This window comes from Lipotes vexillifer, unplaced genomic scaffold, assembly GCF_000442215.2.
Source record: "Lipotes vexillifer unplaced genomic scaffold, Lipotes_vexillifer_v1.1 scaffold251, whole genome shotgun sequence".
In the NCBI taxonomy this organism is placed as follows: domain Eukaryota; kingdom Metazoa; phylum Chordata; class Mammalia; order Artiodactyla; family Lipotidae; genus Lipotes; species Lipotes vexillifer.
In genome coordinates, this window is record NW_006770868.1 from 3,212,046 (window position 1) to 3,239,111 (window position 27,066).

Genomic DNA, 27,066 nt, shown 5'->3' on the forward strand with positions numbered 1-27,066 from the left:
AGTGTGCCAGTAAAGGGCACAGCAAGTGCAAAGGCCCAGAGGCAGGAATGGGCCCTGAGTTTGTGGCTGGGCAGAGCGGAGTCAACACTCCCTTGTGAACCAAGACACCAAAGCCAATACCTTCCCCTCAGTTTTGGCCCAGCCAGGAACCTAGCCAGAAGGTCCTGCTCAGTTTCAATTCTCCATGCCCAGCAGCGATCTCAGGCAGGAGGAGAGGTGGGAGCAGCCAGACGGAAGAGGGAAGTAACCTTTTTCTCATTTTTACTAGCCACTGGGTGTTGGCAGCCCCTCAGGGAACCATCAGTAGAGGATTGCTGAAATTCCAACTTCCAGGGGTTTGGGATGTGGTGGCAGTGCCTCCCAGGGTGTGACAGGCCCTAAAGCTCTCAGTCTCAAGAATAAGAGAGCTGAGGGCTTTGCACTTGTGGAGGGAGGTGGGAGGAGGTAGGATCCCAGGGACACAGGCTGGAGAAGCATGGAGTAGTGGTTAAAAACGCGGGCTCTGGACTTCAATTGCATGGGTTGGAATGTTGGCTCCACCCCTTAGCAATCTTCGACCTTGGACAAGTGACCTCGCCTCTGGGTCCACCTCAGCTTCCTCATCTGTCACATGTATCAGGATATATTTTAGCTACAGTGACGGAGACCCGAAATAACAGTGACTTAATGTGTAATTTTATTTCTGTACAAGGCAGTCCAGGGTTTATGTTCTTCCACCCCTGGGTTCTCAGATGTTCACACCGTGTCCACGTTCCAGCCTAGGGAAAGGGGAGACAGGCAAGGAAAACGGAAGCTGCACACACCCCAGTGATCAGAACCTGTGTCCTGGTGGATGGGAATGTTGCCTTTATTCCGGGTGGCCTTGTGCTCAGCTAAGAATCTGTTCTGTTGCTTTTGACCAGGGATCAGCAAGCTTTTCCTTTAAAGGACCAAATAGTAAATATTACAGGCTGCACAGGCCGTGTGGTCTCTGTCGCGACGATTCCACTCTGATGTTGTGGCTACAAAGAAGTGAGGACAGCGGGGAAATGACTGAGCGTAAAGCTTTGTTTATTGCAACAGGTGGTGGGTTGGACTTGGTCCGCAGGCTTTCATTTAACCCACTGCTTTTAGAAGGAGAGCATGCTGGATCTGCTTTGGCGGGTTGAGCCTCTGTCACTGCTTACTCGGAGGAAACACGCAGCTGGCTGGCTACACTCCCCTTTTGTGCCTTGGCTGGCTTGACAGAAGTTCAGATGCTCAAAATTACTTACATTGGAGCATTGGAGGATGGGGCTGGGGGTGCTTTGGGGAGTTCAACTGAATTCCCCATCATAGGTCACAGGCTTCTATCGTAGTTTTATCTGTGGACATGTCTACAAGCAGGCCGTCAGCTCCAGGAGAGGGGGCAGTGTCTGTGTCATCTGTGTCCTCAACAGAGGGCCCAGCCTGAGGCCAGGTACACAGGAGGCCTCACTGGATGGATGAATGGGGCACAGAGCTTCCTGGTTCCAGCCTTGAGCATCTCTTGCCTGGACCATTGCAGTAGCCACTAGCCAGTCTTCCTGCTTTTACGTTCACTTTATGTTCCCTCCAGTGCATCTTCCACTTGGCAGTCAGAGGTTTTTTGTTTGTTTGTTTTTGTTTTTTTTCCGGTACGCGGGCCTCTCACCGCTGTGGCCTCTCCCGCCTCAGAGCACAGGCTCCGGATGTGCAGTCCCAGCGGCCATGGCTCACGGGCCCAGCCGCTCCGCGGCATGTGGGATCCTCCTGGACCGGGGCATGAACCCATGTCCCCTGCATGGGCAGGCGGACTCCCAACCACTGCGCCACCAGGGAAGCCCCTAGAGCGGTTTTTTAAAGGCTAAATAAATTGGATGGTGTTAGGCCTCAGCTTATAACCCCCCATCACCTGCCCATGGCTCTTGGGATGAAGCCCAGAGACCACACCCAGGCCTTACCTGATCTGTGTTTGGTGTGTGCATCCGACCTCAGCACCCATCCTTCACCTTGCTCACTCTGCTGCAGCTTCCCTGGCCTCCTTGCTGTTTCTCACTGCCTCAGGGCCTTTGCTTGTGCTCTTGTCTTGCCTGGAGTGCTGTTCCCACACATGTTTGTATAGCCTGTGCCTTTACTTCATTCAGGTCTCCACCCTGAGGCCCTTCTCCTCAGAGAGACCTTCTCGGACCAGTGCACCTCCCTCACCCTCTGTCCCTTCACTTGCCTGATGTTTCACCTAGCACTTAATCAATAATATAAATTATATTTACCAGAGAGGAAAGTATTCCTATTTAACTATCTGAAAGGTTATAAATAGTATAGACGTTCAGAGCACTAACCTCAGAGCCAGACTGGTTAGGCTCAAGTCTGCTCCGTGACCTCAGGCAGGTGACCTGACCTCTCTGTGCCTCAGTTCTCAAATCTGTCAAGTGAGGATAATAATAACTACCTCATAGGGTTGATGTGAGGATTGAGCGAGCTCAAAAAGTGTAAGCACTCACTAAATGCTAACATTATTACTGTTAGTGGTAATACTCAACTTCTGGACTGTTCTCTTGACTGTGAGCTCCCTGAGGGCCGTCTCAGTCTCTGTCCAGACCCCGGTGCTCTGGCACATACCTGTTGCTCAGTCTGTGTTTGTTGAGTGAGGAGTGAATGGAAATACATCCCCTTTGTACAAAAAGCTCAACCCTCAGTGACCCGCCTGCCTCTGTCTTACTTCCTCCTTGAAGGCTTTCCGGCCACACCGTCCTCCCCCTTCTCTGATTTATCGTGAGCGCTTTCACCACTTGGGGCTGTTGTTTGTGCCCCGCCCCCCATTTCCTCCCTTCCTTCCTCCCTCCATCCCTCCCTCCCCCTTCCCTGGGAGCACCTTTCCCAGCTCAGTTGCCTCCAGAGAGAGGGCTCAATCCTTCCCCACCCTTTGCTTCCTTTCTGATCTGTCCCTGGGCCCAAGGCAGGTGCTCAGCAAACCCACAGGGTCCTGATGTTACAGAACATCTGGTCCTTGGGCCATTAGGATCTGCTCTGCAGAAAAGAGGCTGTTCACGTTCAGGCAGAGAAGAAATGAAGTGACTAGAGAAGACCTATTTTTGGAGCTGGTGCTCCGCAGGGCGTTCTCAGAACAACACCTGCCTGGCCCATTGCGACCTGCAGGCCCTGCTAACGTGTATCGTCCTACGGAAGCAGGACTGATAATGGCCAGCGTAGACTGAGTGTGCACTGAGGCTGTACTTTCCCCCGGAGCTGCTTTTCCTGCAGTGTCTGATTTACCCCTCACCATGACCACGAGTGGAACCAGATGGCCGGGTTCAAATCCACATTCCTCCTCCTACTTCTTGGAGCCTTTGGACCATCCCGCTGAGCCTGCATCTCCTCTTCTGTTAAGTGGATAATAACAGAACCTACCTCCCAGGCACAGAGTAAAGGCTCATCGTCACCATCCTCCCCCACATCACTGGTTTTCAGTCGATGAACCTGAGGCTTGGCATGGAGGGCATCTGGCCCGAGGTCATCCAGCCGCCCAGGGGCGGAGCTAGCCCTGGAACCCATGTGGGACTGTACTGGGAACCAGCCCACTGGAGTGTCATATCTGTGATTTTTGAGGGAGCAGAAAGATGGAGAGATACTGGAACATCTGGGCATGTCAGGGCCGGATGATTAGAGAAACTTACCTCTGCCAGTGCGTCAGTTGAGTGACGCGGCCTGAAAATCTTCCCTGATATCTTGAGACCCAGCTGGTCTCTGCCGTCTCAGTTTCTTTCTCATCACACTTACTATGGGGCTGAAACCCTTTGTTTAAGACCAGCCTGACCTTTAGAGTGTCCCAGCCTGTGCCGGTGGTGGGGTGCGAGATGAGAGTGAGAAACAGTGGGGGAGGGGCTTGCAGATTAAGCCCCCCACTGGCGTCTTTGTCCTCTTTACATGTTTCCTCCACGTCCCTGTGAAGGCAAGGGGTTCTTTATACCCATTTTACAGATGAGAAAAACTGGGGGCTAGGGAGAGGCAGTGTCTATGGCCACCTCTCTGGCCAACTGGTCTCTGTCTCTGTCTCTTTCTTTCTCCTTCTCTCTCGCATTTACTTTCCTCTAGCCACACTGCCTCCTTGCTGTTTCCCTTACAGACCCCATACACTCCCACCATGCCCCTTTGCGTTTGCTGTTCCTGTTGCCAGGTATGCTCTTCCCCCAGATTTTTGCAGGACTCTCTCCCTTGGTTTATCCAGACTCTCTGTTCAGATGTCACCCCCTCAGAGGGGCTTCCTTGACCTCCCTATATGAAAGAACACCTCCTTTCCCAAGACCTTCTAGCCCCTCATTCTGATGTGCCTTTGTAATATTTGTCACTGATTTTTCTTAATTTTGGCCCACCTCCTTTATTAGAATGTAATAGCCACCAGATGAGGAATTTTTCTGTTTTATTAACAAATTTGTCTGCAGACTCTAGAACACTGCCTGTTGTGGAGGAGCTGCTCAGGGGACATTTATTAAATGAATGAATGAATGAATGAGTGATGTTCTCCAGCACCAGATCACACCTTTTGTCCAGAGTAGAGCTGGGACTTGGTTCAGGCCCGGGTGTCCTGGAGGCTGTTTGGTGCCCTCTGGGTTGATGTCCCTCATTCCTGCCCTCTCCTCTACCCTAGGAACTCGCCAAGAGGACCCCCGGCAAGCATCCCGACCACCCCGCGGTCCAGAGCGCCCTGCAGGCCATGAAGACCGTCTGTTCCAACATCAACGAGACCAAGAGGCAGATGGAGAAGCTGGAGGCCCTGGAGCAGCTGCAGTCGCACATCGAAGGCTGGGAGGTGTGTCTGGGGCAGGAGGAAGCTTCTGGGCTGGGGACGGGCCTGGGGGGTGCACAACTTGGGTTCAGACTGTGGTGTGGGCACCAGATTTGGCCTGTAGCATATTTTGTTTGGCCTCCATTGTGTTTGCAAAAAAAAAAAAAAAAAAAAAAAAGTTTAATTAGTTTTCAATTAGGTCCACAGAAAAGTCTAGATTTAAAGTTTCTCTTACAAAATTGGCAGATTTGGCCTGTAGCATATTTTGTTTGGCCTCCATTGTGTTTGCAAAAAAAAAAAAAAAAAAAAAGTTTAATTAGTTTTAAATTAGGTCCACAGAAAAGTCTAGATTTAAAGTTTCTCTTACAAAATTGGTAACACTGAGCCCCCATTTTCCATTGCAACAGCCTCTGGAGCCACTAGTTTTCCTCCATCCCCACTCACTCTCCTTCACATGTTGCCTGTCTGCCTGGCGTCCCTTGAGATTTTGACGCCAAGGTCAAGGGTAGCTTTTAAGGGTTCACTCCAGGATAGAATTCTGGCTTTGACGCTCCCTTACTGGGTGACTGTAGGCAAATGTCTTAACTTCTCTGAACTTCGGTTTCCTTATATATATAGGTACTCAATATAGTACTGAGTATATACTGAGTATACTCAGTATATACTCAGTATAGTACTGAGTATATACTGAGTATACTCAGTACTGCATATAGTCGGTACTCAATAAGTGATAGGTATGGATATTACTATGATGATGATTATTAAGGGATGGGATTCTTGAGATCTTCTGTTGTGTCTTCCTTAAATTATTAGAGCTGTCCTAAAAAATCTGTGGAATGAAATGGGAAAATCTGAATAAATAAAAAAGTCAATATCCGAGTAAGTACAGCTGGAATGGGAGATGAAGACTAAAGAGGAAAGACTCTTGGCTACAGATAATTCTCTGAATCATCTGCCTTAGACCCTTTGGATTTTCTGGCACTTGCTACTTTGGGATTTCCACTTCATCTCCCTGTGTTGGGGAGTGCTAAATGAGACTGTATAGCTGCGAGGTTGAGGGTATGGCTGCAAAGGGGAAGGACCTGTGTTCTGGAGGAGGTGGGTGTTGTGGATTAGTGTTTGTCACGTACCCACTCTCCTCTGCCTGGCCTTCCTGCCCAGCTGAAGAACAAATAGGTGCATTTCTCAGACTCCTTTGTAGCTCAGGTTTGGGATATGATTGGCCAAGATCAGATCCAGCTGCTCGAGATTTGGAAAGCAGGAGTGGGACGGAGGCCACCCTTGTGCTGTTTGTGCAGCAAAGCACAGCCATGGTTGTGTTTGACTTTCTGTGATAGCATTTGCAGAGGGCCCGGTTTCCAGCTTCTGAGTGTCAAGAGGAAGGGCATCCATTGTGTTGGTGGTGGTGTGTATCTAGCAGGATGGGGTGGCTTTGTAGCTGAGAGTTGAGGCAACAGCTTCTGAGGGCCTGGAAGCAGCTTGGGCAGCATTTCCCTAGAATATCAGCTCGGGCAGGTGCTGGTCTGATTCTCCTTTTCCCCAGTTGGAGCAGGCGCAGTGGCTTCCCTGGAGGCCAGTTCTGCAGTGTTCTTGGTTTTCTGGCAGCCGTGATTCTAGGCTCTTCTAACCCCTCCAAGGATTGGATAAGGCCCTCATTTCTTTCTGCTTAAAATGCATAGCTTGGTTTCTGCACCTGAAAATTGTGTCAGGATGTGTCCTCTAAGGAATCACATTTCACCTTCATGATGTCAGAGCTCTCATTTGGTTTCTTGTGATCCTCTCAGCCTTCCCCTCTATGGTTCCATGATGGCAGCAGCTCCAGGCATCACGTGTTCCAAAGCAGGAGGAGACAGGGGCTCGGCCAGGGCAGTGACGATGGAGGGGGGGTGCTCGCCTCCCTAGTGGAGGGAAACCTTTCCCAGAAGACCTTTTCAACTCATTGGCCAGAAGTGTGTCACTTGGTCACTTTCAGCAAATATGCTGACCTAAAGAGCACATAGAGTGGACATGTTTAGACATCTGCCTGTTTGGGCTTTGAGCTTCCTGGCAGCCAAGGTAAAAAGAGCAGGACACTGAAGTTACTTAACATTCATTGTCAAAAAAGGAACAAGCTGAGCAGTTCTTCTGGGTGACAGAGAGTTTCCTGGCATCCAGCTAGAAGGGAAATTTCTCACGTGAACCCCTGTGGAGAGAGTATTAAGCAAGCAATTTGGCAGCCAGAGCAGAAGTGATTTCCAGATGCCTCCTGGTAAGGGCCTAGGGAAATAGGAACTAAGGGTCTTTGGGGTCCTTGTTGACCCTGAAATATCTGCAGTTTGAGAATGGCCCTTATTTTGATCTCTGTCGCTGGGTAAGGTAGGAAATAAAGTGACCTAGAATAAGAATTGCTGACAATCTACTGAGCACCTATTACACATTTTCAACACTAGAAGAGAGGGCAGTTGTTATCCCTATTTTACAGATGAGAAAACTGACGTGCAGGGTCTTGGCTTTGGTGCCCAGCCTTTTTTCTTTTTAATTAATTTAATTAATTAATTTATTTTTGGCTGCATTGGGTCTTCGTTGCTGCACGTGGGCTTTCTCTAGTTGCGGCGAGCAGGGGCTACTCTTTGTTGCGGTGCACAGGCTTCTCATTGCAGTGGCTTCTGTTGTTGTGGAGCACAGATTCGAGGCACGCGGGCTTCAGTAGTTGTGGCACATGGGCTCAGTAGTTGTGGCTTGCAGGCTCTAGAGCACAGGCTCAGTAGTTGTGGCGCACAGGCTTAGTTGCTCCGTGGCATGTGAGATCTTCCCGGACCAGGGCTCGAACCTGTGTCCCCTGCATTGGTAGGCAAATTCTTAAGCACTGTGCCACCAGGGAAGCCCCCAGCCTTTTAACTTACAGATTATCCTGCCTTATGCAAGTTTGTCCTACTTTCCTGGCCTCATTTTCCCCTACTTGTCTAATTTCAGAAATAACATCTCTGAAGTTATCTCCTGGAGTCATTGTGAGGGTCAAGCGAAGGGTAGAACATGAATGTTCTTCGGAAAATGTGAAATGGTTTTCTGTATAGTAGAAGGGTTTTTAAGTTTAATCCTCAAGATGACTTGGGAAAATAATATGTTCTAGCTAGAAAAAATAATGTTTAACAGTGAAGCTGCTTGTAATAGCTTCATGCCCTCAGTAGTTAGAACCTCAGGGAACAGTGTGACTTACAGGTGTAGTTCACAGTGAACGATGGTGGTTGCAAATCCTGATTTCTGATTCTCTCCTTGATCCTTTCTAATCTTTTTTTTTTTTTTTTTTTTTTTTTTTTTTGCCGTACTGGGGCCTCTCACTGTTTTGGCCTCTCCCGTTGTGGAGCACAGGCTCCGGACGCGCAGACTCAGCAGCCATGGCTCACGGGCCCAGCCGCTCCGCAGCACGTGGGATCCTCCCGGGCCAGGGCACGAACCCGCGCCCCCTGCATCGGCAGGCAGACTCCCAACCACTGCGCCACCAGGGAAGCCCGCTTTCTAATCTTTTTGTTTGACCTCTTGCCAATCTGATTAGAGGGCTGTCATCTCTCTTGGAATATGGCTGACAAGGGACTTATTTCTGGAGCAGGGGGAGTCTTTTCTTGGCCACTTTCTTGCTGTGCGCTTGGGCTCGCATCATTAGTTTGATCTCCAATCTCTGGGTTGTTTTTTTTTTTGGCCTGATCCTCTGTAAGCCAATTGTTCTTTTTAGTTGTGGGACTGGTTTAGTTAAAACCGGATAAATGGGAGTATGTCGCAATACTGTGGATGTGAGTGTATGAGCCCCCGCCCCCCGCTCTGCTTGGTGGGGTACCTTTGCCTCAGTTTCCTCATCTGTACAGTCGCTAATGGCAGGATGCCCCACGGGTCACTTGAGGATTCAGGGAGTGGATACATGCAAAGCGCTCAGAACAGTGCTTTCTTTATTGGATCAGAGTAAGCGCTCAATAAACGTCAGGAGGAGCCGTGGCAGCAAAGCAGGATTTCTTTCTTCATTTTTTTTAGATGAGAAAACATCATGCAACTTTGCCTAGGGCTCATACCAGTGTGGGCTGACCCTCCTGCAGAGGGACACTCCGGACATTGGGCCCCGCAGACTTTCGTGAGAAGCTCACGGTCATAAACAGAAGAGCATGTTCTTAATAAGAAAGAAATAGAACACACCACTCTTGCGGGCTCTGGAAGCCCTGCTTTAAGAGACCATCAACTGCACTCACCCTTGAGGGACAGGAAATAGGGGTGAGGAAACATAAGACCGTTAAAAAGAAGGACCATAAATAGAAGTTCTTGTATGTTCTTCCCACCCTCCCTGGGATGCCTTGTGCTCTCGCCCCTTCGAAGACCCCTGCTCTAGACCAACAGCTGCATAAGAAAACCATCAGGTTACCTTCTAGGAGGCAGCACAGGGTAGTAGAGGTGAGTGGATAGGATGGTGGGACCACCTGTCTGGGTTCAGGTCCCAGCTCACTCACTGACCACCTCTATGACCTTGAACAAGTCACTTCACTGCTCTGTGCCTCAGCTTCCTCCTCTGTAAAATGAGAGTTGTAAGGATTAACGGAGTTTTGTAAGATCCTTAGAACTGGAGTTGGTGGGTGGTGAGCCCTATGCCTGTGTTAGCTTTTGTCATCTTCTCTGAATGTCACCACTTCAGTTCTGCACCGTCTGAAAGAGGACTCCAGCCCTGACTGGTGGACACCTTGGTGCTCCGCCACTTCCCTGTGTATCTGATCCTTAACACCACCCCTGACCTGGGTTCAAGGATTCCGGGGAAACCGAGTGTCAGCTGGGCTTCTTAGCAGGCCTGGGATGGAAGGGACCTCCCTCTGTAGTGTCCTTGGCATTTCAGATGCAGTTTGCTGGGTGGTCCTTGGCCAAGGCCAGGGAGGCAGCTTGCCAGGCTGGGTGTGCGTCTTCTCTGCCGTCCCCTGACATTGGTCCAGGTCTGTGTGACCTCCAGGCTCTTGGGCCCTACAGCTGGGCCAGGTACTAGGTTCATATACGGTAAGTCTCCTACATACAAACGAGTTCCATTCCAAGAGTGCGTTTGTAAGTCCAGTTTGTTCACAAGTCCAACAAAGTTAGCCTAGGTACCCAACTTTTTTTTTTCTTAATTTATTTATTTTTGGCTGCATTGGGTCTTCATTGCTGTGCGCGGGCTTTCTCTAGTTGCGGCGAGCGGGGGCTACTCTTCCTTGCGGTGCACAGGCTTCTCATTGCGGTGGCTTCTCTTGTTGCGGAGCAGGGGCTCTAGAGCACAGGCTCAGTAGTTGTGGCACGCAGGCTCAGCAGTTGTGGCTCATGGGCTCTAGAGTGCAGGCTCAGTAGTTGTGGCGCACGGGCTTAGTTGCTCCGCGGCATGTGGGATCTTCCTGGACCAGGGCTCGAACCCGTGTCCTCTGCATTGGCAGGCAGATTCCTAACCACTGCGCCGCCGGGGAAGCCTGGTACCCAACTTTTACAGATAACGCCAGACACGAAAACTAAGTTACGTGATTGGACATGCAAACACATGTTCACACCTTTGAAAGTTCGCACCTTGAAGGTTCGTATGTAGGAGACTTACTGTACAAGCAGCCAAAATCTCCCTTTGGAGCCTGGAAGGGCTGGTGGGTGGACATGAATGAGGTGGAGGAGACAGGAAGCACATGGTCTCGAAGGAACTGTCGAGTTGCTCTGTGCTCTGAGCTGGCCCATGGGCCACTGATGGAGTCTTATCAGCCAGGGAGTCACTCTCCCTGTTTGCAAGGATGCTGGGGCTCCAAGGGGTTCTTCATCCTCTAGCCCCAGGGCAGCAGGGCCGCTACCTCGCTGGGTCGCTGTGCTGTGGGCATCACATATCTGCCTGTGGCATGCAAGCGTCCAGGCTGTGATTTCTGTTAACGGGTGTGTGCTTCTGTCCTGGGCTGCACAGCTCTTGATTGCAAAGAGGCTGGTTTCCCAGGACCCCAGAGAGGGTCTCTGGCACCATTGGGCAAATGGATTTGCTGCTTCTAGCCGGCCCGTGGGCACAGAGCAAACCGACTCTGACAGCAGTTGGGGAGACTGCAGTGGGCAGTTAGAAAACAGCCTGATTTCTGAGTTGCCAAAACCAGTTTCCCATACTGGGTATCAGAAATAATTGAGTTAGCAGATCTTTCTGGGGTATGAACTCCTTGTCAGTTCTGGGCATTGAGTGTCTGGGGAAGGAGATTCTATGAAGAATTCTCCTTCTTTCCTCCCCAAGTTCATTTCCAGGCAGAGATAGCATCACGTCTCTTTGTTTCTCCCTTCACCGTGATCTGCAGGTTGGTGAAATGAATTTCCCCTAAAATACCACTTTTGCATAATATCCCCTGGGCCTAAATGTCAGAGGCACCCCCTTGCCCACCTATTGATGGGGCCTCCAACCTTACCTTGATGTATTTAAAAGTACATCAAGTATTTAAAGTTGGCGGCTGTAAGAAAGAGAGACTTCAGTAGCTTAAATGAGATAAAAGTGTATTTCTCAGTAGTGATGCAGGCTTGGGGTGGGGCACCTCTGCTCCGTTCGGACCCTGGTCCCTTCCAGTGCCTTCCTCCATCCTTTGCTACGGTGTATTCCACTACCGTGGCCATCTTCCAGCCTATGGCAAGAGGAGGGAAGAGAGGAAACGAAGGGAGGCAGTTTTCTCAAGGAAATGATGTAGAAGTGAGGCATACTGGCCATAATGTGGTCATGTGACCACGCCTGGCACAAGGGATGCTGGGAAGTGGAGTCTGTGGTTGGGCAGCCATGTGCCAGCTGAAACTCCATGACTATGACGGAAGAGGAGCACGGATTTGGGGACCCTCCGGGGACTTCGCTAGCTGGCATTCTGTGCCCTCTAAGGTCTCTTTCCAGCTTCCTCTCTGTTAGCACTTTGGGATCTCTCTGCCCCTGCCTTGGTCCCCCCAGAGTTCCAGATGGACCTGTGTGGTCCCTGGCTCTGAGGACTCCTCCCAGCAGGGACCTTGCCTATCCCTATCCTCAGCCTCTTTATCTTCTCCATCCTCCCAGGCCCATCTTGCTCCTCCCCGGTGCCTTTCCTGACCACATCACCCTGAACCCCATGGAGGTTCAGTGAATGTCATGCACACCTAACGTCTTGGTCATTTAGCATAGATGACCAGGTAGAATTTGGGAACTGTTCCCATCTATTCTCACATCCTGAGCTAGAGAGGGTGCTCTCAGAATCCTCTGCCCCTGGTGGAACTCACATTGCATTGGTCACCTGTTCTGCAGGCATTTATTGAGCACCTACTGTGTGCCAGAGAGTGTAGTAGGTGCTGGGAATACTGTGGCAAATGCTTGATAGATGCTTGATAATGCTTCCTGTCCTTATGGAAGTGGGATTCTTGTGGAGGAGATAAAGTAACAAGTCAAGACACAAATAAATAAGGGGGGGGAGGAGAGAGGCAAAAACCCAACCAAACAAAAAACCAACAAAACCCATAACAAAACCAGATGTCAACTAGGGCCGTGCGAGCTGAGTGAGTCCTTTCACCTCGCTGAGCCCCAAGTCCCTGTTCTGTGAAATGGTCATCTCTGTATACGCCTGCCAGCATTGTTCTGGCACACTCACCGGAGGGAAGCCATCGATCAGGTTGTGTTGGGTTTCTGTCTGCTCACAGATGTGCCTCCAGTGGTGCATTGAGTTTTTGGGGGTGCGAGGGAGGCAGGTGCAGGTTCTGTCTGTGGGAAGGAAGGGGGGCATTCCCAGGGGAGCTCCTGCATTTGCCAGCTCATGCACCGCAACCCCCCATCGCTCTCCCAGGGCTCCAACCTCACGGACATCTGCACCCAGCTCCTCCTGCAAGGGACTTTGTTAAAAATCTCCGCGGGCAATATCCAGGAGAGAGCCTTCTTCCTCTTTGACAACCTCCTTGTCTATTGCAAGCGGAAATCCAGGTGAGTTGCTGGGGAGGCTGGGACAGGGCTGCCCGGGTGGGCTGGGAGACTGGGACAGGGCTGCCCGGGTGGGCCAGGAGGCTGGGATTGGGTTGAACTCTTGACATAGGCTTGTCACTTCCCTCTCTAGGCCTCCCTTTTCTCTTCTGAGTTCAGGGATCTGTTCTAGATCAGCACTATTCAAGAACATAGATTATTTAAAATTTTCTGATAATCAGGTTAAAAAGAGCAGAAGAAATAGGTGGAATGAATTTAAATAACATTTCATTTACCCCAATATGTGCCCAAATATTATTATTTCAACTTAATCAACTTAAAAATTTATTAAATAGGTATTTTGCATTCTTTTTAAAAATTTACACTAAAGCTTCAAAATCTGGTCTGTATGTTACACTTATAGCACATCTCAATTTGTACTAGGCACCTTTTAAGTGCCCAGTAGCCACCTGTGGCTTGTGGCTGCCACAGTGGACAGTGTAGGTCGAGACGATCATGGAAGTTTGGAGAGTCTTTGTGCCACCAGAATCCTGTGATTCTAAGATCCAAAGGTAGATGGTTTGAGGGGAGGGAAGTCCTCTCCTGCTAAGTTTTTTGAGGGAAAGCTAGTATCTTTGTCATCTTTGTGTCTTTCACTGGAGCTTCTTAAACTTTGTAGAGTGAATGGATGGGTGGATGAGTGGTAGACTGATGCGGATGTATGTATGGTTGGATGTGTGGGCAAATGGGAGGAGGGATAGATGGTAGTTGCAGGTTTGGGGGATGAATGGGAGTGATTGTCTATGTGTGTATGAATTGATTCGTGGATGGATGAATGAGTAGATGAGTGAGTGAGCAGTCAAGTGGTTGGAGGTTTAGGAGATGGCTGGATGGAGGGGTAGATAGAAAGTTGGGGGAATCTGTGAATGTTTGGGTAGTTGGAGAAATGGAAATGAAGACATGATGAGCCGGCAGAGGTGGTATTTATTTATTTATTTAAATATTTATTTATTTATTTTTATTTGGTTGTGCCGGGTCTTAGTTATGGCTCGTGGGCTCCTTAGTTGTGGGATCTAGTTCCCTGACCAGGGATTGAACCCAAGCCCCCTGCATTGGGAGCGCAGAGTCTTAACCACTGCACTACCGTGGAAGTCCCTAGGAGAGGTGTATTTAAATGAAAGGTGTGTTGGGGTCTTTATGTATGGTTTGTTGAGTGATTGGGTAGATGGATGGATGGTTGGATGGTCATAAACTTGGGAGGCTGAGTGGGTGGTGGAGGTTTGGAGATTAGTGGACGGATGATCAGTTGGATGTGTGTGTTGAAGGATGATTGGTTGATAGTTGCCAGGGTGGTTGGACTCTGGTGTGTATGGGAGGTTGGTTGATAGGATGGTTGAGTTGATGGATAGGTGGATGAATGATTGGAGAGATGGAAAGTTAGGCGATGGAGGGGTAGGGGCACGAGTGGATGGTTGGATGCATGAGTGGGTGGGTAGATTGGTGGACCAAGAGAATTCTTGCCTTCCGGTTTTCTCGCTGAGGAGGTAGAGGGCAACTGACCAGTGCAGACCTTTTTGAATCAAGCTTCCTGTTATTTTGTTTTAGGGATGAAATGGTGACTTTCCAGAGGCTTCCTTAGTCTTATCTAGCAAAAGTTAGGGCTGAGGGGAGGTCCAGATCCTGGGTCCTACTGTCAGCATCACCTCCAGCTTCCATTGTGGCTCTGGGCTTGTCACTTACTGTCTGTCTGAGCCTCGTTTTCCTTGTCTGATTCTGCCGGCCTCCTAAGGTGGTGGTGAGGAACCTTTCCACAGGATGAATGAGGGCTTTCCGTGTGAGTGTGGGGAAGCTTCTCATTGTCTTCCTCCTCCAGCCTGACCTCTCTGAGCCTCAGTTTTCTCTTCTTTAAAATGGGGTTGATAAACCCCTTCTTACAGTAGCGTTTGCTTAAGAGCAACTGTTGAATCCCTGCTCAGCCATTTCTCTAGCTCTGTGACTTTGCCTCTCTTTGCTTCAGTTTCCTCATCTGTAAACTAGGATGAATTATCATGTATCTTGTACCGTGTACAAGGGCAAACATGTTAAGTGTTCCTGACACATAGTAAGTGCCCAGAATAAGGAGTAGCTGCCATTACTGTTAACTTACCTCCACATGTGATGTGTTCCTATTCAGTGCGATCCCACGGGTGCAGCACCTGGCACATAGTAGGTGCTTTAGCCACAGGCCCCTCCCCTTCCCCCCCTTTCCTCCCTGTTCTGGGACTTGGTCCTTCTGGTCAGAGGCCTCCATCTCCCTCTTTCACCATCTCTGAGTGGCTGGGTCAGTGTGTCTCTTTCTCACTTGATATTTTATTCCCGTTAGTCTGTCTGCATCTGTCTCGTGTCCTCCTATCCCGCCATCAATGCCCCCTTCTCCTTCCCCCTTGCTTCCTGCCTGTTCTCACTGGAGCCATCCTGAGAGTCCTTCTTCGACAATGCCAAGGCCACTGCCAGCGTCCACCCCAGCCCTTCCCCACCACCCGCCATGGGCTGTCTGAAGCAGGCACTTTTCCCAGAACACTGGGGTTTAGAAAGCAGAATGTCCCTTCAGGCCTCTGTGACCTCCCAGCCTGGGCCACGTTTGCTCAGCCTTCAGTCACCCTGTCATGGGCCCTTCCTCCATTGGAGCAGTAGCAGCTGATGCCGATTGTACTGGACACCCAGCGGGTCGTCTAGGGCGCACGCACTGTTGTAAGGCCGTTTCCTGCCTCAGGCCTGCAGATGAGCTGGGCTGGCTAGAAGGAGAGGGCACATCTGTTGCCTGGGAGAACCTGGCAGGCGGCCTCCGTCCCTGCACTGGGTCAGGAGCCAGAGGGCTGGGCTCCGAGAGGTCTCAGAGGGATTGTGCAATGGTGGATGGAACTCCCAGCGTGGCTCTGATGTAGTCACAGGAAACGCCTGACGCTGGTAGGTGTCTGTCTACGGTCGTGTCTTTGCCTGGGTCGTGCCAGGCACTGCCTGTCCGGGTTGTGGGTCAGGGGAGGTCTCTGACTCAGAGTGCTTCTGGTCTGATTTAAAAGGAGAGGCTCCTTGGATGTCAGAAGTGGAAGGGAGAGTTTTAAAAACGCACCTCCCCATTCTTCAGAAGGCGAAACTGAGACACAGAAGACCTAAGTCTCATGTATCTCGACTGCTTGTTTAACATCTTAGAGGTGTCAGCAGCGTGTAGTGGTTAAAGACTCAGAGACGCTGCTGCTTGCAAGCTGTGTGACCTTGGGCAAGTTATGTCAGCTCTTTGTGCCTCTGTTTTCCTGTCTGTTTAATGGGGATGAAAGCAGTCTCCATCTCATGAGGTGTTTTTTATAGATTAAGATAAAACATGTAACATGGTTAGAATGATGCCTGGCACATGGTATGTAAGGTAGAAGAAATCTAAATCTGTATCTTCCCTTGGGTGTGTCACAGACAGCTTACACTTAACTTGGGTCTAAAACAAGACTCATCATTTTCATTGTAACTCCTGCTCCAAACTTTTTCCTCCTTGAGTTGTAGGCATTCCCAGTAAATGGCACCATCATTTACCTAGGATCTCAGGCCAGAATCTTAGTTGTCCTTGATTCTGACCTGCCTCACCCCCCATCACCAGCAAGTGCTTTGCATTCTCTCATCAAACGTTGGTCAGAACCTCAGTGTAATTACGATAAAAATTCCAGGAGGGAGGTTGTGTGTATCTGTACGTAAATGATTTTAAAATTTACATGGAAACAGAAAGAGACAAAAATAGCTAAGACGAACAAAGCTTGGAGGACTTTTATTACTGATACCACGGCTCACTCTAAAGCTATGGTAATGAAGACAATGTAGTATTGGTGTAAAAACAGACAGAAAGATGAATGGAGTGGAGTAGTGAGTCCAGAAGCAGACGTACATGTAAGCTGTCATTTGAATTTCAGCAGAAGCACCAATGAGGTGCGATAAATGGTGCTTGGTCAGTTTGATATCCAGTGGGAAAAACGAGTCTTGACCCCTTACTTCACACAGTATACAAAAGTCATCCTCAGATGGATTATTGATTTAACTGTGAAAGATGAAACAATAAAGCTTCTAGAAGAAGGCATAGGAGGCTATCTTCATGATCTGGGGGTAAGCAAAGATTTCGTAAATTGGACAGAAAGTATAATTATAAAGGAAAAATAGATTTATCAGACTACCTTAAAATTAAGAACTTCTGTTCATCAAAAGACACCAAGATGAGAGTAAAAAGGCAAGCCACACAGGAGGAGATCTTTGCAATCCACTTTGCAAAGGACTCATATCCAAAATACATAGGCCAAATTTGGCCCTCTGCCTACTTTTATAAATAAAGTTTTATTGGCACACAGCCATGCCCATTCATTTTTGTGTTGTCTGTGGATGCTCTCATGCCTCAAGGGCTGAGTTAAGTAGTTGTAACAGAGACCATATGGCCCATACAATTGAAAATGTTTACTCTCTGGCCCTTTTTCAGACGAAGTTTGCCGAGCCCTGCTATAAATCATTAAGAAAAAGACAGACAACCCAACAGAAAAATGGTCAAGGGACAGTCATTTCACAAGTGGAAGACACCAGGTGGCCAATAAACATGAAAAAGTGCTCGGCCTCATTATTCATCAGGGAACTACGGATGAAATCTTTATTAGAGACACTCCTCTCTGCCGCCAGAATGGCCCAAATGGGAAATTCAATACCAGTTCTGGAGGATGTGGAGCAACTGGAATGTCCCTATGCTGCTAGGGGTGGGAGAATTGATACGGCTTGGCAGTATCTACCAAAGCCGATCGTATGCATTCCTTATAACTGAGCAATTCAACTCCTAGGTAGATAACCCGGAGAAATGCACACATATGTTCTTCATAAGACCTGTACCAGAACATTCACAGCAGCACCAAACTGGAAGCAACCCAAATGTCCATCACCATCACCCTGTGTGATTTCGTGTATGTGAAGTTCCAAAACAGGCAGAGAGAATCCATGAGTTTAGACGGCAGGGTAGTGGTTACCCTTGCAGGGGATAGTGACCAGAAGGAGGCGTGATGGAGGGCTTTTGGGGTACCTTCTGCCCTCCTGTATTGGAAGGTATATTCTCAGAGACTTTGTTTTGTTCCCTGCTGTAGCCCTAGCACCTAGAATAGTGCTTGGTGCCCAGTAGGTATTTTCTTGAGTGCCCGTTGAATGCATGGGTGAGTGACTCCCCTGGTCCCAACTTGGTATCCTTCCCATACGAAGCACTGGTCAGATTGTTTGTTGAGTGACTAAATGGGTGAGCAAGAGAATTCACCTGAATGAATGAATGAATGGTGGGTAGGTAGATGTAAGTGGATGGATGGATGGACTTCCTACTCCAAGTTCCTTTCCATTCTGGTTTTATTTCAGGAAGTTCCTGTTTGTTAGACACCCTGAGAGTCTCTACCCATTTTCTAGCCTAGAAGAGTGGGTTTCTGTTGCTTCTTGTTGGTTTCACATCCACATCTCCTGTTGGCTCAGAAGTAGCTCTGGGAGGTCAGCAAGGCTATTAACCCATTTTCCAGATGAGGAAGCTGTGGCTGAGAGCGGAAAAGTGACTTGCTCAAGTCACCCAACCACCAGCCAAAATGCCATACTTCTGACCTGGTTCCCGCACTTCTCCTGTCCCCGGGCGCCCTTCTGTGTTACTGCCTTGCTCCCCTTTGCTCTGTTGAAGACGGTTGAGCCCCAAGGAGAGGAGGCATAGGGGACATTGACTTCCCACTGTCTTTCAGGGTCACTGGGAGCAAGAAATCCACTAAGAGGACCAAATCCATCAACGGCTCCCTGTATATCTTCCGGGGTCGAATCAACACTGAAGTCATGGAGGTGGAGAACGTGGAGGATGGGACAGGTAGGTCCCCACCCTGCCCTGCCCGAGCCCAGCCCCCCTGCTCTACAGCACAGCCTCTGCTGCGGTTCACCAGTGTTTTCCTTTGATCGGGAAAGATAACCTGTCCGCAGAAAAGTGCCTAAAACATATGCACATAAAGCCAACCCCTGGGTGGTCACCATTCAGGTTAAGAAATAAACTGCTGCCTGCACCCCAGAAGCCCCTCACACGCCCCTCCTTGGCCACAGTGCCTCCTTCCCCCCAGAAGTAACCTCTCTCTGAATTTTGTGGTGATTATTTTCTTGCTTTTTAAACATATTTTTACCTCCTAAATGTGCATTGCTAAACGTTTTAATTAAAATTTCTGTTTTCGAACCTTATTTAAATGGTTATATGATTACAAATACATATAAAATTATATATATGTATTTATTATTATTATTGCTTCTCACTGTGTTTCTCTGGGTAGCACTGGCCCAGAATGTGGATTCTTTTTTTTTTTTTTTAAATTGAGGTTTAGTTGATTTACAACGTTCTATTAGTTTCAGGTGTACAACGTAGTGATTCAATATTTGTATAGATTGTATTCCATTTAGTTACTACAAAATGGTGGCTGTGTTCCCCTGTGCTGTACAATATATCCCTGTTGCTTATCTATTTTATACGTAGTAGTCTGTATCTCTTAATCCCATACCCCTGTCTTGTCCCTTCCCCCTTCCCTCTCCCCACTGGTAACCACTGGTTTGTTTTCTATATTATGTAAATGGTCATAAAATATACTGTATATTCTTTCGCATCTTGCTTCTTTCACTCAACCCCATGGTGGTGAGAGTCATCCGTGTTTCTGCATGTAGCTCTCTGTAGCTTCTTGGTTTCCATTGCTGTGTAGTTTTCTCTTGCACAGATAGTCCCCAGTTCACCCATTCCTTTTGTGAGGGACATTTGGGTTGTTTCTGTTGTTCACCATTATAAACAGTGATCCTGTGAGTGTTCTTGTGTGTATACCTCTTCGTGTATTTGTCCTTGAGCTTGTCCAGGACAGGGGTTCTGAATTGGCTTTGAGCCACAGACCCCTTTGGCAGTCTCACGAAACCTGTGGACCCCTCCTCAGATTCAGGGTATAGCTGGCTGCAACATTCCTGGATAATGTCAGCCTGTTTTCAGAGAGGTTTGCCAATTCCCATCCCAGCCAACACTCTGTAAGGGCCTGTGACTTGGCATCATCAGGCTTACGCTAGGGTTTTATGTAGCCCAAGTGCCAGAATGAGATGGGCAAGATGCCTTCAGGTGTCTCCCTTTGCAATTGAGGGGTTGGGAGGCTCTTTGCTTGAGGTCTTCATTGCCCACCAGAGAATAGATAGGAGAGGGAGCATCTGGAGGATAGTAAGTTCTACTCCCAAATCCTGATGCCATTGATGCCTCTGCCGCCCTGTCTTTCTGGAGGAGGAAGGGCTGGTCCTGTGACCTCACTCGTAAGCATATAATGATGAATATTGGGTTGTATGGCTGAGCTCTTGCTGACCCCGCTTTGCCTCCTTCCCTTGCCAGCGGATTATCACAGCAATGGCTACACCGTCACCAACGGCTGGAAGATCCACAACACGGCCAAGAACAAGTGGTTTGTCTGCATGGCCAAGACAGCAGAGGAGAAGCAGAAGTGGCTGGATGCCATCATCCGTGAGCGGGAGCAACGCGAGAGTGAGTGGCGGGGGGCTTCCCCAGATCCCTGGGGCGTATATGGCTTCCTGCAGCCTGGTCCCTTCTGTAGAGTGAGCTGTGTCTACGGGAGGGGTGTAGGATCCTTTCCAGAAAGGTCAGAGCTACAGAAAGCAGGTCTTTGAAGGGGCAGGGAGCTCTGGGACTGTTAGAACTTGGTGGGATCTCAGCTCATCTGGTTTAGCCCACCAGACAGATGGGGAAACTGAGGCCCCATGGAAGGGAATTGCCCAAGGTCTTGCCAATGTAGTTGATTGTCCGGAGATTCTTTGCTTCCTTCACCCTTGAGGGTTAGTAGTCAAGATGCTCCCTACGTGCCTCTGTCCCCTCCACGGTTCTGTTCCCTTCACCTGGGGTTCTTTTTGTTTGACATTCACCACGTCTTTGGGAGGAGGGTCCGTGGGGGCTGCCCCTAACTGTCGTCATGAATGCTTGTGCCCAGGCACTTCTGAGGCCCCTTGTGTTAGGAAGTGCAGAGCTGGGTGATAGTTGGGTGCAGTTTGGGGGTGGGAAACTCTGAACTGCTGTACAGAGACCACCGTGCTTGGAAGGGGAGGCCATGGTGTGTTTGGGGGTGAGTTGCTTCAGCTTTCCAGACCTCAGTGATGTGGCCTGGTAAATGGGGATAAAGCTCCTGATGCAGAGGGTTGTAATGCTGCTAAATGAGGTTTGGATTTGATGATAAATACTTGCAGATTTGACTCATGATCCTAAAACTGGTACCTACCGCCCAGCTTTACAGAGGAGAAAACAGAGGCCCAGTTTCCTCCATATCTATATTCTGTTCTCTTGAAATCACTACTTGGATGTGTCGTGGACATCTCACACTTACCATGTCTAGTCAGAATTCTTAATTTCCCCCCTGTCTTCTGCCCCAAACCCACTCATTCCCTGGACTTCCCCATCTCAGTAAGTGGCTCCTTCAGTCATCCAGGAGCTCAGATTGAAACTGTTGCTGTCACCCTGATGTCTGCCGACTCCCCAAACTCAGTAGATCAAGTCCCTTTAATTCTGCCTTCCACTTACATGCCAAGTCCATCCACTTCTGTCCTCTCCCTGCTTCCACCCAAGTACAAGTCACCATCATCTCTCAGGAATGAGTATGGGCCCAGCATGGCCAGGTCCATTGAATTTTTATTTTTTGAGAAGTTCGACATCAGGATTTTTAGGTGACATGTCTTGATTTTAAATGTTGCATCAAAATTTATTAAAATGCCATTAGGCCAGGTAAACAACTGAACTTAGCCCCTGCTGGGGCAGGTTTATGACTTCTGACACGGATCAGGGCTGGGTGTGTGGTCAGGACTGGGCGGTGGGGATCAGGGGCGTGGCCTGGCCTGGGGCTGATCAGTGTCTTTGTGGTCGGAATGGATGGCTGTGGTCAGTGCTGGACATATGTGATCATGAGTGGAGTGTGGCCTGAGTAGGCCTTGGTTGTTAGAATCGGGGTATCACCCAAACCCTGAGCTCAGGGCTGAGTTTCCAGGTCTGTGGTCAAGAGCACAGATCTGGAGCCAAGCTTGAGGGTCTAAATCCTGGTTCCACTGCTTCTAGATGGGCAACCTTGGACAGGAACTTAATTTCTATGGACCTCAGTTTCTTCAGCTGTAAAATGGGGATAATGGAACTTGCCTTGTAGGTTTCCTGTGAGGATTAAGTGGCATAGAGTAGGCACTATAAAAGCATTTGCTATTATTATTTGTCATTGCTCTTATTGTCAGGATTGGATGGGGTCCAGGTAGAAAATATGGGGCAGTGATTGGGATCATAGTTCTGTGTGAATTGTCTAGAGAAACGGGGAAATTTCCATCCCTGGCCTGGAAGGAAGGTCTCAGTAGGTTTTCTGATAACCTCAGAATTTGGAAACCCATTCTCAGGTTGAAGGGTCGACTGCTTATTACCCTGGGACTTAGCCTCTCTGGACCTCAGCGTTGCAATCTGTGAAATGGGGGACTTACCCACTCTCCTCTACAAGGTCTTGTGTGGGGTCACTGGCAGGTGCCTAGAACAGTGTCCGACATGCAGGGAGTGCTCTATGGGTGACCACTGGCTGTGGCGGTAGTTGGGGGCAGCTGGGGGAACGGCTTTCAGGAACCACATGCCCGCCTGCTCTGCTCCCCAGCGCTGGTGCTGACCGTGTCCCCTCCGCAGGCCTGAAGCTGGGCATGGAACGGGATGCCTACGTCATGATCGCGGAGAAGGGGGAGAAGCTTTACCACATGATGATGAACAAGAAGGTGAACCTGATCAAGGACCGTCGGAGAAAGCTGAGCACCGTCCCCAAGTGCTTCCTTGGCAAGTGAGTGACCCCATCCTGGCCTCCGCTGTGTCCCTGGGTCTCAGCTGGATGCTGGAGGTGGGCAGACCATCTGCACCCACGTGGCTTTTCCCAGCCCTGCCCCTTCTGCCATGAGCCCTCCTGGGCAGAGCCACTAAAGCACTCGAATCCTTGTGGAACAGCCCTTGGAGATCAAGGATAGTGGGGTGCCCATATCAGGGCTTTCAACTGTTTTGACCACAACTCACTGCAAAATGTAAGTTTTATATTGTGACCTGGTACACACATTCATGTAATATATGACTGAAGCCAAAGTTTCACAAAATTTACTGTGCTTGTTACACTCTGAAAATACCTGTGTATTCTGTTCTATTCTATTCTATTCTACTCATTTCTTCATTCATTTCAAAAATAGTGCTGAATGAAACCCATGAAATTGATTTCACAAACTGTGAGCGGGTTTTCCACCATGGATTGAAAAACGCTGCTCTAGCATTCAGGCAAAGAGAAGCCCCTATAGATGTGTCAAGCAGAAAGGTATTTAATGCAGGGAGTTGATTTCAGAGGTTTTGGAAGAGCAAATGTAGACCTTTGAATTAGCCTTTTTGGACTGTCATAACAAAGTATCACAGTCTTGGCAGCTTAAACAATAGAAATTTATTTTCTCATCGTTCTAGAGGCTCGAAGTCCGGGATCAAGATGTTGGCTGGGTTGGTGTCTGGTGAGGCCTCCCTTCCTGAGATACACAAGGGGAAGGGGAGGTCCACATGGTTTCAGTACTTAGGGCTTCCAATTTCTCTGTCTGGGAATTACATTATTTCCTAATAATAAAACATTATTACCCCCGCCCCTATTTTATAACCAAGGATCAAAGGATCAGAGCACGGGTGAGATGGGATTGGATCCTAAACCCAGAACTTTTCTCCCCGAGTCAAGATTTCATATCCAACTAACAAGGCGACATCTCTGTCCGGGAGCCTGTCTCAGTGTAGGCATCCAAGTGGAGCCTCTGGGCTTTACTCCCACCCTCTGAAACCTGCCTCTGTCTCCCCTTTCGCAGCAATCAGCACTCCAGCCCTTCCAGGTGCTCAAGATCCTTAATTCCCTTTTTCTCCACCCCATCAGCCAATGCTGGGGTAAAAGCGGCTGTAATTATTATATTGCCGTAGACCAGGTGAGAGGTGCCATGGACGAGGGTAGTCACCGTGGAGATGGGGGCAAGTAGTTGCATTCTGGATCATGTGGAAGGTGACAGCATTGGTTTTCAAAGCCATGAGACTGAATGAAATCTGCAGGGGGATGGGTAGAGAGAGGGATGATGCAGAGCCTGGGCTCTGGGGCGGAGGAGGAAGCAGCAAAGGTGACTGGGAGGGAGCCGGCGGAGGGGTGGGAGGCACGCTGGCGAGTGCGGTGATCGGGAAGCCAGCTGAGGGAAGATGCAGAGCCCGTTTGCACGTGTTAAGGTCGAGATGCCCAGGAGACGTTCACATATTGAACAGATGTTGGATGAGCAGCTGGAGACCAGTGTGAAGCCGGGGGCAGGGAGCCAGGGGGAGCTGATTGGTCATGGCTTGGGGCAGCAGGCAGGGGATTTGGGGGGTGGCTGGGCCTCTGGAGTTGGCCTGGATGCCTTGGAGTCAGGCTGCCCTTTTGCCCTCAGGGTTAGTTGACCCCAGCTCCATGTTCCCTGGGAGGGTCTGTGGAGGGGAGGCTGTGGGCCCCAGACCTGTGGGAAGCAGGGAGGGGGCAGCCGGGCTGGTCTCCATCAGCTAATTCCTAATCCCTGGGCAGAAAGGAGGTTTCTCTCGAGGAGGGGTTTGCTTCTGGCCCCCTAGGGTCAGAGGACCCCCCACCCCCACCCCACCTCTTGCCAAACCCTTTGGAGAGCTTAGTCCAGCTGGATGGGCTAACCTGTCTGCGATTAGGGCTTCAGCAGGGTGTTCTGTCTCCTCAGGAAGGATTAGGGGAGATTTCTTTTCCTGCCCATTTGAAACAGGGCCAGGATTGAAGCTTGTTTGGCAATCATTGGGCCCTCAAGGACCAGACTTCCTGCAGGAGATCGTGCTGATAAAAACTCTCCTTACTCGGCTTTGCTCTGCACACAGCCCCGGGCTCGCGGTCCTCCTCCTTCCTGGTCAGGACCCAGCTCCTCCTCCAGGAGCACCCAGGCCCCCTCCGGTGGAAGGAACCAGCAGCCACAGAGACACAACTGCGGAGCCTTTCTCTGCTCCAGGTGCTGCCATGTGGCCGTGCCTTTTAATCTTTATGTGACACTGTGAGGCAGTTTACTGCCATTGTTCCCATTTTAAGGGTGAGGACACTGAGGCACAGAGAGGGAAAAGGTCCTGCACAAGGTCACATGGGCACAAATTGGGGGCTGGGATTTGAACCCAGTACTTTCTCTCACCACACTCTGCTGTGTTTATCCATTTTTATCTCTATTCAGCACATTTCGTTTTTCCTTGATCGTTACCTGTCTCTACGGATGGGGGACTCCAGGAATACAAAAAGTGTCTGATTTTTATAACCTTCAAGGGTTAGGCTTTGAAGCAGACTTGGACTCAAGTCCTGCTTCCCCCGCCTTCTAGCTGTGTGACTTTGGGTAAGTTTCTTAACCTCTCTGAGCCTCAGTAAATGACCAATTAATGAGAGAGAATGAAATGTTTGCCTTGCCGGATTGTCGGAGGATACAGAGAGAAAACACGTGTGACATGCTCAGCACATTGTGGGCAAGAATGATGGAAATGTGATGGAGCTTAAGGAGTGGCCCGTTTCTGCCCTCATCAGAGACAAAACTCATGGATGCCACGTGAAGAAAAACCAAGGAATAAAATCTGTGTATTTTTGTGGAGGCTTCATGGGAGGAACATGGCGTTTGCCCTCTAGGATCCTTGGATTCTAGGGAGACAAAATTGATTCCTTCATCTATCCCAGTCATTGTTTATTGAGCCCTTACTGTGTGCAAGCAGTGAATAGGACAGAGGAAACCCCTGCCCTCGTGGAGATAACAGGCCAGTAGGGGAATCAGAAAGTGGATAAATACAAATAAGGAAGGGAATTTCAGTGACTTGATAAGAGTGCTTTAAGGAAATAAGTAGGTTGATGTGAGGAGGTGAGGAAAGGGGGTGTGATTTCAGCCAGGGTGGTCAGGAAGGGCCTCTTGGGGGAGGTGACATTTTAACCAAGATCTGGATGACAAGGAAGAGCCAACCATGAGAAGATCTGGGGGAACAACATTCCTGAGAGGGGGAATAGCATTCCTGGCAGAGGGAACAGCAGGTGCGAAAGCCCCAAGGCTGCAATGAGCCTTGAGTAAATTGAGGAACAGCAAGGAGGCCAGCCTGGCTGGAGGGAGTGAGTGGCTGGGGGGTGTTGAGATGAGGCCACAGTGGGTAGCAGGGGCCAAATCAGGCAGGTAAGGGGTGAGGGGGTTCAGATTCTATCCCAGGCGCTCTGGGAATCCATTGAAAGAGTTTGCGTGGGAGAGTGAGGCGAGCGAGGATGAACTCATTATACAGGCCCAGGATGAGGGCACTGTCAGAGCTTTAAGAACTCAGGGCACAAGGTGTGATGGTCTGTCTGGCAGGGCAGTCAGGGAAGGCTTCCTGGAAGGAGAAGGCCTTTGGTTATACTCTAGACAGAGTTAGATGTCATTCATTAATTGAAGTCTGCCAGAATGGGAGCACCCAGGTGCAAGAGGCCGCACTGTTTCATCCACCTGTGGGCATAGGTACACGGTATTAGTGTGTAATAGCTGATCAATAATGATTCGTCAGGCATTGCTGCAGACACCACCCGGAAGCATCTCAGGCAGTGGAGTCACAGGGATGAACATGAAACCCCCAGTTCCTGCCCTTGTGGAGCTCAAGGCCATGGAGGAGACGGGCAAGAGAAATGGGATTCTTGTATTGGGGATGAGTGGACATTGGATCTCAGCTTGGGGGCTTTCCCGGGAAGACTGCCAGGGTGTACCTGTGTGTCCCCTGTGCCTAGCCTTGGACTTGACACTTAAAAGTCATGTTTACTGGGTGCACGATACTGGGGGGCAGGAAGGAAGAGGGTTGCTGCCGTTAGCTGACACATGCTAACTCTCAACTAGTCCCCCATTCCCTGAATCTCAGACTCCCCGCCAAAGCAGGCTGACCTGCTCCCTGTGTCCGCAGCGTACCGCACCCTGCTCCCGGTTAGGTCTTTCTGGAAGACTGGATCTCGCTTCTCTTTGCCCCCACCCCCACCAACTGGCAGATTGCTGGTTCCCTAACCTTCTTACTCAGGGCCTTTGTATATGCTGACCCCCCTGCTTGTAACACATTTCCTTGCACCCAGCGGTAGCACATGGCGCCCCACTGACACAGTGTGGTTCGCAGATGTGTTTTCCCTGGGCCACACGGTGCTTTCAGAAAATTTTGGATTCAATATCAACATTTAACAGTTGGGAGATTTCACAGGAAATGCTGGGTTTCCAGCTTCTCTTGAAAAGTCGTAAGATGCTTTAGTCTTCCCATGCGGCCCCAGTTGGCCGCAATGAGTGGCTGCCGTCTTCAGAAACGCTGGCTGGGTCAGCAGAGGTTCCG

At 49.6% G+C, this 27,066-nt stretch overlaps 1 protein-coding gene across 1 annotated transcript in view; it reads left to right on the forward strand.

Annotated features, from left to right (window-relative positions):
- Positions 1-27,066, forward strand: part of PREX1 (phosphatidylinositol-3,4,5-trisphosphate dependent Rac exchange factor 1) — a 202,532-nt gene that overhangs the window by 121,718 nt on the left and 53,748 nt on the right. The window contains 5 exon segments of the mRNA XM_007446399.1: positions 4,625-4,786; positions 12,535-12,668; positions 18,401-18,519; positions 20,047-20,196; positions 22,366-22,513. Of these exon segments, the coding sequence (XP_007446461.1) occupies positions 4,625-4,786; positions 12,535-12,668; positions 18,401-18,519; positions 20,047-20,196; positions 22,366-22,513 (713 nt within the window).